A 13,382-nucleotide genomic window follows, 5' to 3' on the forward strand; every position below is an offset into this window, starting at 1 on the left:
AGCGAAGAACACCAGGTGATGTGTCTCCCCGCCTTATATAGCTTTTGCATATAGTGGGAACTCTTTGTTTCAAAGCTTGGTTCCCAGACCAATCTGTGGAAAAACACTAATATCCCAAAATGGAATCCAGAGACATGTGGACACATCACGTGTCGTTTGTAGATTCATAGCAGTCATTATTTACAGGCTGTCTGTAGCCTTCTCAGGAAGGCTCCCCAGGTGGGAGATAAGCTTTTCCTAGGGCTTATTGTTTTCCCTAATGGCCCTTGCCCACCAGTTGTCTAGACTGAAAACATCTTGTCTAGTGGGCGTTACCCAGGTGTAACTACATTTGAAATACAGATACATAGTCAATATTCATAACTTCAGATACAAAAATGATACATGCATACAAATAGGATAATCATATTCAGCAAATCATAACCTTTCCAATGACGTCTCACATGACTTATCTTGCATAAAATACATTGATTATGTCATAATCATATAATATCACTGTGAAGAATATTTGGAGTGCAGTGTCACACATGCTCATTTTCTTCCCACCTTCTCCAAGGTAGGATGCCTTCCTGGGCTAAAGAACTCCCCCTCCCATAAGCTGTACGGTTAAGGGTACCAGATACCTAAGTTCCCTGTAAGCTGCGTGGCTGCAGGGCCATGCAGCAGCCTATTTAGCGCCATGCAGGTGCTCAGGGAACCCGCCCCGGGACCTGCCAGGGTTGGGTGCCCCTCCCTGGCCCCCACCTAACCCAGCCCTCAACCTGCTGGGGGAGGGATGGTCCGAACCCCGGGCTGGACCTGCCACGGCTGGGGCGCCCCTGCCACGGCCTGACCCAGCTGCGGTCCAGACTTGTTGGGCGGGGAGGGGCGCCTATCCTGCGATCTCAGCCCTGGAGCTGCTGCGGTAGGGAGATGTGCCTCTCCCCTCAGCCCAGAAGCTGCAGGAGGGGACTGGAGCTGGTGATCTTGCCCCTGGGGGTGCAGGAGGGGACTGGAGCCGGTGATCTCGCCCCTGGGGGCTGCAGGAGGGGGAAGGAGGCTGGTGATCTCGTGCCTGGGGGCTGGAGCCAGTGATCTCGTGCCCATAGGCTGCAGGAGAGGGCTGGGGCTGCTGATCTAGTGTCCAGAGGCTGCAGGAGGGGCCTGGGGCTAGTGGTGGTCTCAGAGATTGGAGGTATTGTGCTCCCTGGTGCTGGTGGGCAGTGGAGGCAGTGGAAGCAGCTTAGTCTCTCTGGCCGTGGTTGGTCCCAGTGGGCAGAAGGCAGCGGGTTTCCACGCCTTCCCTGGCCTCTGCTACGGGGACTTGGGATGGGGGAGCTAATTGCTTCTTGTGAGTTGAAACGCTCATTGGTGGCCATAGGGGCACCCGTGAGCTGGCTGGGCTGTAGAGCAGAGTCGCTGCCTACTTTGCTTTAACGCGCCTTCCCAGCCAGGCGTGCAAAGGGGAAAGTGGTTCAGTGCAACCAGGGAGTTACTCGCCAAGCTGCTGGCTTTTGGGGGGGAGTTGCGGGGGGTTGCAGTCACCTGCCTGACAGGGAGAAGCTCCCGGGGCTCATTAGAGCTGGGCTGCTCGCTAACCTGGGCTGGGAAGAGGAACGCTCCGGAGCACCCTCCTGCATCCCAAACCCCACATCCCTGGCCCCACCCCAGAGTCTGTACCTCTACCCTCTGCTCCAAACCTGAGCCCCTCATCCCGAGCCACACCCCGGAGCCTGCACCCTTAGCTGGAGCCCTCACACCCCCGCACCCCAACCCTCTGCCCCAGCTCTGAGCCCCTCATCCCTGGCCCCACCCAAGAGCCTGCACCCCAACCCTCTGCCCTGGCCCTGAGCCCCCTTCCACACTCTGAACTCCTTGGCCCCACCACATGAATTTTGTTATGTGCACCAATATGAAGGCGATGTGTCACACATCATCTCCACATTGGTGCACATAACAAAATTAATTCTGCATATGGGTAGGAAAAATTAGAGGGAAAACTGCCAGATACTCAATGTTCACATCCTCTCCTCCCCGCACTGTTAGTGCAAATATCTCGGCCATGTGAAGGCAAGTTATGGGGAGTTAGCCTGTAAGAGGTTATCATAGATGCTGGCCTTTTATAAGTATTTTATAGGTGTTGGGAGCTTAACCTGGGCATAACAGCCCTTTCTTTGAGACCATGTCTAACTTTGCTAATGCCACAGTTGCAATTGGGAGGGGCCATTGAGCTAATAGCTCTCTGGCTTTAAGTGGATGGAGGCTGGTGGCAGGGTATTCTCTATGAAGGATCTTCAACTCTGGAACTTGCTTTCCACTCTAACCACCAGGCTAAACCTGGATTTTGTCCCTTTGAGATTCTGAGAGGTCCACTTATTTTTCCATCCATCTGGGATGAGGGTGAGTTGCAGGCTATTGAGTAGTCAGATGTGGGAGGTTTTCCTTGTATTCTATATTTTGGGAGTTGGACTGATTTGAATTGGCAAGTTACTGTATGAAAGTTTATCTTTTAATCTTGATTAGTAATGAACTGTGGATAGGTACATCTTAAACAAAATAAATATTGAACAAACGAGTTTTTGTTACTTCATGTTCTTAAGTCGACAGTGTGCTTGTTGCTCATGACCTTCAAAAGCTTCTCTTTTCTTCCTCTTGCCTTACTTTCTATGTAGTGTGCAGTTGTTGCTGTTTTATTACTTTGTTTTACAGCGGAACCTGTGACAAGCAGTCAAGATCAGGGTGCCATTGTGCTAATTACCGTTCAAGAGCACAGTAGAACAGCCCTTGTCCTGAAACACTCAAATGTAATTTGACACAAGATGTAGCAGTGACCATAGAAAAGAGATGAGAGGTGAATGAAAGAAAGTGTGTACCATAATACAGACTGAACTGCAATTCCAAAAAATGCATTTTGGTTTTTGAAAGGGGTTATTTCTTAACCAGTTAAAACCACTTGAGGATATTTTTTTTTTTTACGTGAATAGGGACCTGTATATTTTGAGACATTCTGTATCTGAATTCTGTATCAAACTGACAACAGTGGTGTCAGATTCACAAGAACTCTTGAACAAGTGGTCTGGGTTTTTTTGTTTTGTTTTTTGTTTAGTAAACAATAAACTGAATAACTCATGACTCTTTATATTTTAGTAAAAGCCTTTTATAGGCTATTCATTTTGTCAGCTAATTCAGCATGGTGGGTCATGGAAACTGGAGGCTTTTTCCATAGAACTTTCACAGCTCTGTGTGATTTCATTTTCAAGGGTATGGGTAGAAGAACCCAACATAGATAGATGGTGGTGGTGCAAAGAAACATTTGGGTTCTGACCATGGTGGGAGGGTTCTAATTGGGGATGAAAGGTTCTAATTATCTGTCTTGATATTGGAATGTTTGCCAGCATTTTCTTCATGGTTATCAAGTGGCAACTTCTCTGAGAAGGAAGAGGGCCAGTGGCTGTAACATTGCCACATCTTATGACAATGTTGGAGGCAGTGATTTTTTTTACATGACCTGGTCTCTGTGCCACAAGACAAAATCTGTGGCCAATCATTAAGGCACTGCCCCTAGTTTCAGAAAATATTGTAACTTTGTTCCATCAGGCGAACTAATCTTAACAATATGGGAAAACAGGTTTAGGAGAAACTTGGCCCTTTTAAAATTAAGCTGTCAAAGTAAGCAATATTCAAACAAAACTGGAAAATAAGCTGTGTTTTCCCCCTCTATGGTATAGTATTTTAGGGGGTTACTTTTAACCATTGTACGTACAATGCCTTCTGATGGAAACATGACTCCGCTCTTGTCTACACTGGCAAGTTTCTGCACAGTAAAGTAGCTTTCTGCGTTGAAACTCCCAAGGTGTACACACTACCAAGCCACTTAGTGCATAGAAACTGCACAGTTGCAGATCTGTTTAAAAAAAAAAAAAATCACCCTGACGACAGGTATGCAGCTTTATGCGCCAGGGCTACAGAGCCGCGGTGCCGGTGTAGACACGCTGATCAACTTCAGCACTGCGATTGGCCTCTGGGAGGTGTCCCACAATGCCTGTTCTTGCCTGTCTGGTCATCGGTTTGAACTCTACTCCCCTGCCCTCAGGTGACCAACCATGAGCCCCACCCCTTAAATTCCTTGGAATTTTGAAAGTCCCCTTCCTGTTTGCTCGGTGACGCGTGCAGTGGTCTCAGCACATCTTTCCGGGTGGCCATGCCTGCTCCACGTACCAGGCGATTCCCTGCTTGGAGCAATGCCGAGTTGCTGGACCTCATCAGCATTTGGGGAGAGGAGGCTGTCCAGTCTCAGCTGCGCTCCAGCTGTAGGAATTATGATACCTATGGACAGATTTTACGATGCATGGCAGAAAGGGGCCATGACCGGGACACACTGCAGTGCAGGGTCACAGTGAAGGATCTATGGAATGCCTACCACAAGGCACAGGAGGAAACTGCTGCTCTGGTGCTGTGCCCATGAGCTGCTGGTTCTACAAAGAGCTGGACGTGGTGCTCGGTGGCGACCCCACCTCCACTGCGAAGGCCACCATGGATACTTCAGTGACTTGTGTGCCAGTCGAGAGTGGACCGAGCCAGGAGGAGGAAATCTTGGATGAGGAGGGGTTCAGGGGACCCAGAGGCAGAGAGGACTTGGAGGTCAGAGATGCACGCAGCCAGGACCTCTTCTCTACCCCAGAGGAGGCTAGCCAGTCACAGCTGTCGGAGCTTGGCGAAGCACAAACTGGAGAGGAGGTCCCTGGTAAGTGGCTTTGATTTTGGGAATTGCTGAAGCGAGTTGTTGGAGGCAGGAGGGTTGCAGAAAGCAGGCTTGTGTCTGTATGATGTGCGTACCACCACGTGCCTAGTCTGAGAGGCAGAACAGATTGTTGATTGACTCCCTCACTTCATGGGAATCTGCCTCAGAGCTCTCCAGGAAACTCTCATGGAGGTACTGGGCAATCCACTGCTGCAGGTTCTTTGGCTGAGCTGCTTTGTTTCTTGCCCCATTAAGGGCAACTTTCACGCACCACTCTACTGTCACAGGGTGGTGGTGGGGGGTCGGAGGACCATTGCCGCACACAGGCGAGCCACATAAGGGCCAGGGCAGAAGCCGCAGTCTTGGAGAAGACCCTCCCTTGATTCCCTGCTTACCTTTAGCAGTGAGATATCTTCCATAACGAATGCAGCCTGTGGAAAATGTGGGGACAGGAATGATAAGCCCCCCACCCTACCCCAACCCCCCAGTACTGGCTCTCCCCAAGAGCCACGTGCTCAGTGTACAGTACAGTCCTGGAACACTGATTTCACCGCCCCTGCGGTTACTCACTATTTTGGGGGTCTTGTGGCTCATGAGTGCTTGCTTGGGGTCAGCCAGTTAGTGACAGGTATGTGAATAGTGGCTGTGTTTTAAATCACTGAATCAGTGGTCTGTGTTTTGCAAACAATACTGCTTCTGTAAAATGTTGCATTTTGGCTTCACAGATATGACCTTGGGAGTCCAGCTTCCCTCTTTATTATTGCCAGCTGAATGGCTGTGCAGAATTAAGCCAGGAAGAACTAAAGAGGACTCTGCGTGATGTTATGATGCACTGCATGGCTGAAAAACAAGAATTGAAGGAGTGGCGGGACAGCAAGAATAGGGACTGAAAGGAGAAAGTGGCATGCCAGAACGAAGCCACAGAGCGGCTCTTAAACGTTATGGAGCCCCAAGTGAACACTCTCCAGGCGCTACTAGCACTGCAAACCAAGCAGCTCCGCACCTGCCCTCCCCTGCAGCAGCTGTCGCAAAACTCTTTCTCACATGCACCCCAGACACCGCCAAAACACCCTTATCAACCTCCTGGCTCCAGTCTGTACCTGCTGCATTCCAATCCTCTCCTGTCACAGTCCAGCACTGCAGACTCCCCGTACCCACTGCACTCAACACCCTCTGCAGTTTAGCCCTGCTGAAGTACAGTACCTGCTGCACTGTACTCCAAAGGAGAAGATTGGATATGAAACCTGGACATACACAAATCTTTAACCGTCCCAGGACCCCACCTCCTCCTGGGATCCTCCCTTTCCTCCATCCACCACAGTGCTGATGTGTTTGTTTTGTCTCTCTCCCCTTCGGTTGTTGTTTTTCAATAAAAAAATTGTTTCGGTTTGAAAACCATCTTTATTCTATTAATTGAAAGCAAACAGAGCCCTGCAAAGCAACAAGCAATTTTCTTAAGCCTTCATAGTGCATCGTCTGCACCCTTCACAATCACCTCCTAGCATTACAAGCACTGCACTCCAGAGCATAGCAACAAATATTAGTAGCTTTCAGCTTTAAATTGCTGTCTCAAGGCATACTGTCTGTATAATGTCTTATTTAGGCTGCAACTTTGGGAGAGGGATCTGTCTTGTAATATTCTTGTAAAGCACCTTGGAATCTTACAGCACTGTAAAGCCAAGTGTCTGCAGGAACCATAACAACCAAATACTTTGAAATGTGTGTTTGTGTTTAAAAAAATATTTGTATATGTGTTTATTTCACTTAATGGCATCAGATCTTTTTTAATTGCACTTTTTTAGATGGTAACATTCAATTAAAATGAACTATTGAGTCAAATCCATCAAAGAATAAATTGCCCTGAAAAATTTCGAAGTGCTATGTTGTTGAACAGCATTGCACACCCTTCATTCAAAGAACGCTTTTAAATACTTGTTTGTGTATATTCAGGGAAAAAGTAATGCTAGGTTGTACATACCATTAACAAACTAGTAACAAGTAACTTGTTTCAGGAGTATAATTAAAATTGCCTTGATAACAGAAGTTTTTAGCTTTTGCTGAAATAAGTATGGTAGATATGGAATGGTCTTAATCTTCAAAATGTACATGAGGAAATCTCTCAGGCTTTAACGGCTGTTTGCTACAGATGCTTTCACTTGTACCTTGACTGCAACAGAACTCTGCAGTAGTTACCCTGTCTTTTATCTGTGTCTAGAAATGGAGGAGGAGGATTTAAGCGAAAGAGGACTGACAATTGCTTCAATCATGAATCGAGTCAGAGACCTAAAAAATAAATATAAAAATGAAGACAATGTTACTGATGAGCTTAATTTTACTAAAGTCTCAGCTGATACAACAGGTATGTTTTTTTTCTTAATCTGCATTTTCACTCTTCCTGCAATTGATGCTAAAGTCAACTAATCTGAGAACTATTAAACAAAAACAGTTTAATCTATTTCAGTATTTTCTTTTTACAGTCTTTTTAAGACTAAAAAGTGATGCCCAAAACAAGTGACAAATTTCAGCCCACCTTGATAACGCTGCTTAGATCCTTTCTTTCAGTAACTGCACTTGTTTGTAGATTACTCATATTTAGAATTTTTTGCAAATATTGACATTTCCCCCCTTTCATTTAGTGTTCATATTGTGTGTGTGTGTGTATGTATGTATGTATTTATAACCATAAACCTAAGAATGTATTTGGTTGTTGCTTTTTTTCTTAGATAACTCTGGCACTGTTAATCAAATTATGATGACTGCAAATAATCCGGAAGACTGGCTGAGTTTCTTGCTTAAATTGGAAAAAAAGGGTATACCTCAGACTGATATTAGTCTATTGAATAGATTGATTGGTCGTTACAGTCAAGCAGTTGCTGCACTACCTGCAGAAAAACACAGTCAAAATGAGAACTATGCTCGGATCCTAGTGAGATTTGCTGAGTTGAAAGCGTAAGTACCAATCACCAATTTACAATAAGAAAACTCCAAAAGAAGACTTCTGAATTTTACCAATGGCAAAATAGACACAGTTAACAAAAGTCTCTTTTGCCCTTAGGGCAAATAAATACTTCTATTAACATTAATGTTATTTAACTTATAATTAGAGGGCACCTAGGACCATTAGAAACTTACTGCTTGTGCAGGATAAATGACTAATGTAAACCTACTTATTGTGACACAGATGGCATATTTTCTTATATACCGATGAGTATGATTGATCAGCTTATTTTTAACACATAGGGATGGGGGACGGGGAGCACACCAAATCTCACCAAAATATTAGTCTGTTACATTACTTTCAATAACACTTGCTTAAAAATAATTTTCTTTTACTTGGATTGTATGTGTGAGGAAGGTTGAAAATGATATGAGGAGACCTCCCATTCTTTCCTTCCCCTTCACCCCTATTTTGTGTAAACTTAAATATTATGTGCAAGTACAAAAAAAATAGGAAACTTGTAAGTTTAACAAGTTTCACCTCAACTCTGTATTGTGGGTAATAATGCTGAGTTGTATTTTAACCTATTCACCTCAAAAGCCATGCTTTTTCTCTCTTTGGAATTTTAGAACCCACTTAACATAACTTTTGTGTTGCGGTTGCAACTTACTTCTCAGTAGGGCAGGTTATCTATTTAACAGTAATGCATCTTTCAGAAAAACATTATCCAAGCCTGCCAGCCTCAAGTGTTCCAGAATGAGAGGCACTGTTATTTTTCTTACTGATATCACAGAAACAAAGACAAGTCAATTACCAGAATATAACTTTACCCAATAAAATGAAGCTAATGAATAGTCCCTTAACTTATTCTCAGTGAAACAGAAGTGGAAGGGGCTGGTTCTTCTTTGAGAGACTGCACTGTCTATTCTCTCTCTCTGTGTGTGTGTGTGTGTGTGTCTAATGTACTAGTGTGTCTAGCCAGAGTTTTCCCTAGTGGTACCTATCAGGGCAGCACATGTGCTATGCACTTCTTACATCCAGCTGAGGGTGTAAAGGGTGGAGTTGCCCCCATGCTCTCTTCAGTTCCTTCTTGCTACCTGTGGTGCTGTCTGTGGACTGTTGCTCAAGGTTTCCTTTTCTCCTCTGGGGAAAGCTTTTTCTTCATATTATAAATAGTAGTTTAGGGTATGCATGGGTTTTTTTTCCCCCTTGGCAATATTTCATTTCTGTTTTTGTAAAGGTTTTTTATGTTTACTTTTCCAAGCTTGTTTTTGCTTGGTACAAGGAGCTTGGTTATTCCCAAGTCGCTTGGTTTCAAGCACTGTTTCATGTGCAGGGTCTCAACCTGTTAGTGACCCTTATACCTGCTGCCTGCTTTGTCTTGGCCAGGGACATATTAGAGATAGGTGCTCTATTTGTAGATCTTTTAAAAAGAGGACCCAGAAGTCCAGGAACATTAGGTTGAGAGACTACCTCATGGAGTGTACCATGCTTCCCTCCTTGGACCTGGGTTGTCCAGACCCAGCACTTCTCTCTTGGCCTCAAGTGGTTCTCCTATGGCTCTTTCTGCTGTGTGGGGTCAGAGATTCTGCAACTGGAGAAGAAGTGTTTTCCTTCTCCGAGAACACATTGTAAGAGCCACAAGTCAGTCTCAGGATGAAATCTGACTTCAAAAGCAAAAGAGAGTTCCTCTTCTAAAGGGCACTTGGGACACTGTGAAGCTTCAGTAAGTCTTCAGGAAACCATTGTGTAGCAAGGTTAGAGTGTGTGTGGAGACTCGCAGCTTGTTGTTACCAATGGTTGGACTTCTACAGGAAGCTTAGTCATTGACTTGGTACCTCCTGAGGTAACATCGAGGCCAGCACAAGTGAGACTATTAGTTGAAGCACCAACTTTAGCACTGCCACAAGCAATTTTGCTACCGATGACAGCAGTAGCTGATGCAATGGCAAAGAACTTACTTAGGGGAATCCATACAAACCGTCTACTATGGCAGAATATTGAAATTCTGCTCAAGTCATGCAGTCGGTACCACAGTTAGTGCATTTTTTTGGTACTGGGCTCCCCTGCTTGGTACCAATCCCATCAGATACTTTTACTTCTATGGTCAGGAAATCTGTAGTACCAACTTCAAGACATGCAGTACCAGTGAGGCTTAAATCTCTTGTACCGGTTCTGAAGATAGAATCATAGAATATCAGGGTTGGAAGGGACCACAGGAGGTCATCTAGTCCAACCCCCTGCTCAAAGCAGGACCAATCCCCAATTTTTGCCCCAGATCCCTAAATGGCCCCCTCAAGGATTGAACTCACAACCCTGGGTTTAGCAGGCCAATGCTCAAACCACTGAGCTGTACATACAGCTACATCTCACAGCAGGAGTCTCAAACACGTGGCCCGTGGGCTGTAGTTATTTCCTGCGGCCTGCCATAGGCGCCGACTGCACTGGCAGCCAAGCTCCCCTCCCTCCCCCTGAGTGCGCTGCGTCCCCCCTCTTCCACCTACCTCTCAGTGCTTCCCACCGTCAAACAGCTGTTTGGCGGTGCTTAGGACTTTCCGGGAGGGAGGGAGGGAAGGAGGAGCGGGGATGTAGCGTGCTCAGGGGAGGAGGCGGGGAGGGGGTGGAGTTGGGGCGGGGAATTTGGGGAAGGGATTGGAATGGGGTCAGGGAAGGGGCGGGGCCTCACGGACTAGATGAGCAGTCTGAGGTATGAAGTTCGGCATGTATGATTCTTTGCTGTGAGTAGTTGGGAAGAACGTTTGTTAAAAGTGGCAACGTATTTTGTCTGAATAGTTACTTTAAAAAGTTCCTGCCATTACAGCTATGCTAATAGACTGTTAATGTAGATAATCATCAGTGTTACTGACCATATAAGGAATAGTTACAGGTGTTCATATTTTGTTAAAACCCCTCTTTGCGTTACAGTTTTAAAAAAGTTAATACATTGACTTTTAATAGCATACTATATTACCCTTCATTTTTTTCATTTTTGACTATACTTTTGTATCGTTGTATGAAAAGGTTTCAGTGATGCAGCCCTCGGGCCAATGTACTAATCCTCATGTGGCCCTCATGGTGAGTTTGAGATCACTGTCTCACAGAGACTGCTGTTTCTGTTTGTTGGATTCAGAGGAGGAGCTGTGTGTCTGTTTACTGAAGAGAAGATCTAGACTAGCTCCCACTCATTCTTCAGTGGCAAAATCTAGCACATGTCGTAGTCATCAGTACAGTAGCAGATCAAGAGAGAGATCACCATGGCTGTCTGCCAGGTGCTTGCCTGCCCCCTTTCCTCCCTCCCCCCCACCCCCCAATACCATACATAAAAATGGCCGTATGGGAACCCATGGGACATTCTGTCAGCTTCTGGATTGGGTTCCCAAGAGCAGTCTTAACAAAGCTCTTCAGTGCATCCCAATGACATAGAAGGTCCTGTGCCTAGTACAGGGCTTGGTAACAACCTGCCCCAGGTACCCAATCTTTTAGTACCCATGGTGCAACAACCGTTGGAGGTTGAGGACTCTTTTCTATATTGCAACAATTCATCTGCATCACCAGGCAAAGCCTTCTGTCCTGATTCATTTTCACCTATTCCAGATTACTTTAAAACATAGCAGGAGTTCATTAGCGGGATGATTAATTCCCTGTGAATCCAGGTGGAACTGGTCCAAGAAAACCCACGTAAGTCGGTGGACATTCTGCATCCTACCACCACAGGCAGCGGGCGGTGAGAAGGAACTGAGTTGGAGTTCCCTGTCCTTTTTTTCCCACTGGTTTACTGCGCCACGGCGAGATTTCTCTGTGTGCTTTGTAAATAGTTTTAACTCAGTAGTACCCTTTAGTTATTTAGTTAAATAGTTTAAGTAGTTTGTTGTTAGTTACCCTAGTGCTGTGCCTTCACCAGGTTTTAAACATGTCCTTCTTGCGGGGTGGCTATTAAGAATAGTGATCCCTGTAGTCTGTGTTTGTTGTCTCTGGCAGAGTGGCACATTAAAGAAAAATGCACTATCTGCTGTTTTTTCAAAAAGAGAGTGTATGTTGCAGTAAATCTATGTCTGAAGCAACACCTCCTGGAACAAGCCATGATGTCCAGTTCGGCTCTGGGACTACACAATTAAGTCAACCTAACATACATTGGCATACAGCCGCTGCACTAATTGCATAACTTGTGTGTCAATACTTTGCTCCTTGTGTCGGGGATGCGTGTACTCACCAGGAGCACTTGTATCAATTGTACTGTCACTGTGGGGCATTGTGGGATGGCTCCTGAAAGCCAGTAACAGTCAACATAAGCAACACAGTGTCTACACTGACACTGCATTCACCTGATTAAATTGACTTTGACTGTGCCGCTCATGGAGGTGGAGTTAAGTCGGCGTAGTGGGGCAGTTACGTCACTGGGAGAGAAATTTAAGTGTAGATGCTTCCAGAGTTAGGTCGATATAAGGTGCCTTGTGTCAACTTGACTCTGTAGTGTAAACCAGACCTAGGGCATTTTCTCCAGCCCAAAATTTTTTTGTGTACCCTCTGGTTTTTCAAAATGTGAACACCAGACCCGTACACAATATTTCAGCATCTGTATCACCTCCTACTCCTGTTCACTACTCCTCTATTGATACAACCAAGGATCACATTAGTCCTTTCCTCCAAAGCATCGCACTGGGAGCATATGGTGAGTTGCTTGTCCACTGACTCCTAAATCCTTTTGAGAATCACTGCTTTCCAGAATGGTCCCCTTTCTGTAGGTATGGCCTACAGTCCTTGTTCCTGGACTTCCCATTTGGCTGTATTAAAATATGCTTTTTTTTTTTATGGGCCCAATTTACCAAGTGATTCAGATCACGCTGTATGATTTCTGTTCTTGTTGTTTACCACTGTTGCATCTTTGTATCATATGCAAATTTTATAAGCAGTGATTTTTATATTTACTTCCAGATCATTGATGAAAATGTTGAATAGCTTTGGGCCTAGTATCAAGCCAGGCAGAACCCCACTAAAAACATTCCTATTCAGTGATGTTTCCCCGTTGACAAGTATTTTCTTAGATCTGTCAGTTAGCCATTTCTTAATCCATTTAACATGTGCTTTATTGATATTGTATAGTGCTAATTTTTTAATCAGAATGTCATGCTGTACTAAGTTAAATGCCTGACAAAAATCTAAGTATATTATATCTATGCACATATAGGTTTGTTGGGCAAAACTTTTCCATAAAACCATGTTAATTGGCCTTAATTATACTCCTATTGTTTAATAATTCTGTTAATTTTAATCCTGTATCAGCTTTTCCATTATTTTGCTTGGGATTGATGTCCAGCTAACCAGCCTATAGTTACCTAGGTCATCACACTTGTCTATTCTGAATACTGGCACAACATTAGCACTCTTCCAGTGTTCTGGAGTTTTTGTTTTATTTCAGGATTAAAAATCCAACACTCTTGGGCTCAAGTCATGTGGGCTTGCTGATTTAAAAATATTTACTCCTAGTACCTATTGTCTAACATCCTCCTTGGTTACTAGTGGACTGGAAAGTGCTTTATTTTCCTCATGTGAGGCAAGTAGATCATCTAGCTTCTTTCCAAATACAAAAAAGATACATTTATTGAACGCTTCTGCCTGTTCTGCATCATCATTAACAATTTTACCATCTCCATCTAGTAAGGGGCCTATACCATTGCTAGAATTTTTATGATCTTCGTATACTTAAAAACAAACAGAAATGGTTCT

The 13,382-nt window shown here is 44.8% G+C and overlaps 1 protein-coding gene across 2 annotated transcripts in view; it reads left to right on the forward strand.

Moving 5' to 3' along the window:
* The window catches only part of TTK (TTK protein kinase), an 86,614-nt gene that overhangs the window by 2,821 nt on the left and 70,411 nt on the right, over positions 1 to 13,382 (forward strand). For both annotated transcript variants that reach the window (XM_073336522.1, XM_078852124.1), the window contains exons 2-3: positions 6,936 to 7,079; positions 7,444 to 7,669. In XM_073336522.1, the coding sequence (XP_073192623.1) occupies positions 6,938 to 7,079; positions 7,444 to 7,669 (368 nt within the window). In that variant the 5' untranslated portion in view covers positions 6,936 to 6,937. The remainder of the gene's footprint in view (positions 1 to 6,935; positions 7,080 to 7,443; positions 7,670 to 13,382) is intronic.

Source organism: Lepidochelys kempii, chromosome 3 (genome assembly GCF_965140285.1).
Source record: "Lepidochelys kempii isolate rLepKem1 chromosome 3, rLepKem1.hap1, whole genome shotgun sequence".
In the NCBI taxonomy this organism is placed as follows: Eukaryota; Metazoa; Chordata; order Testudines; family Cheloniidae; genus Lepidochelys; species Lepidochelys kempii.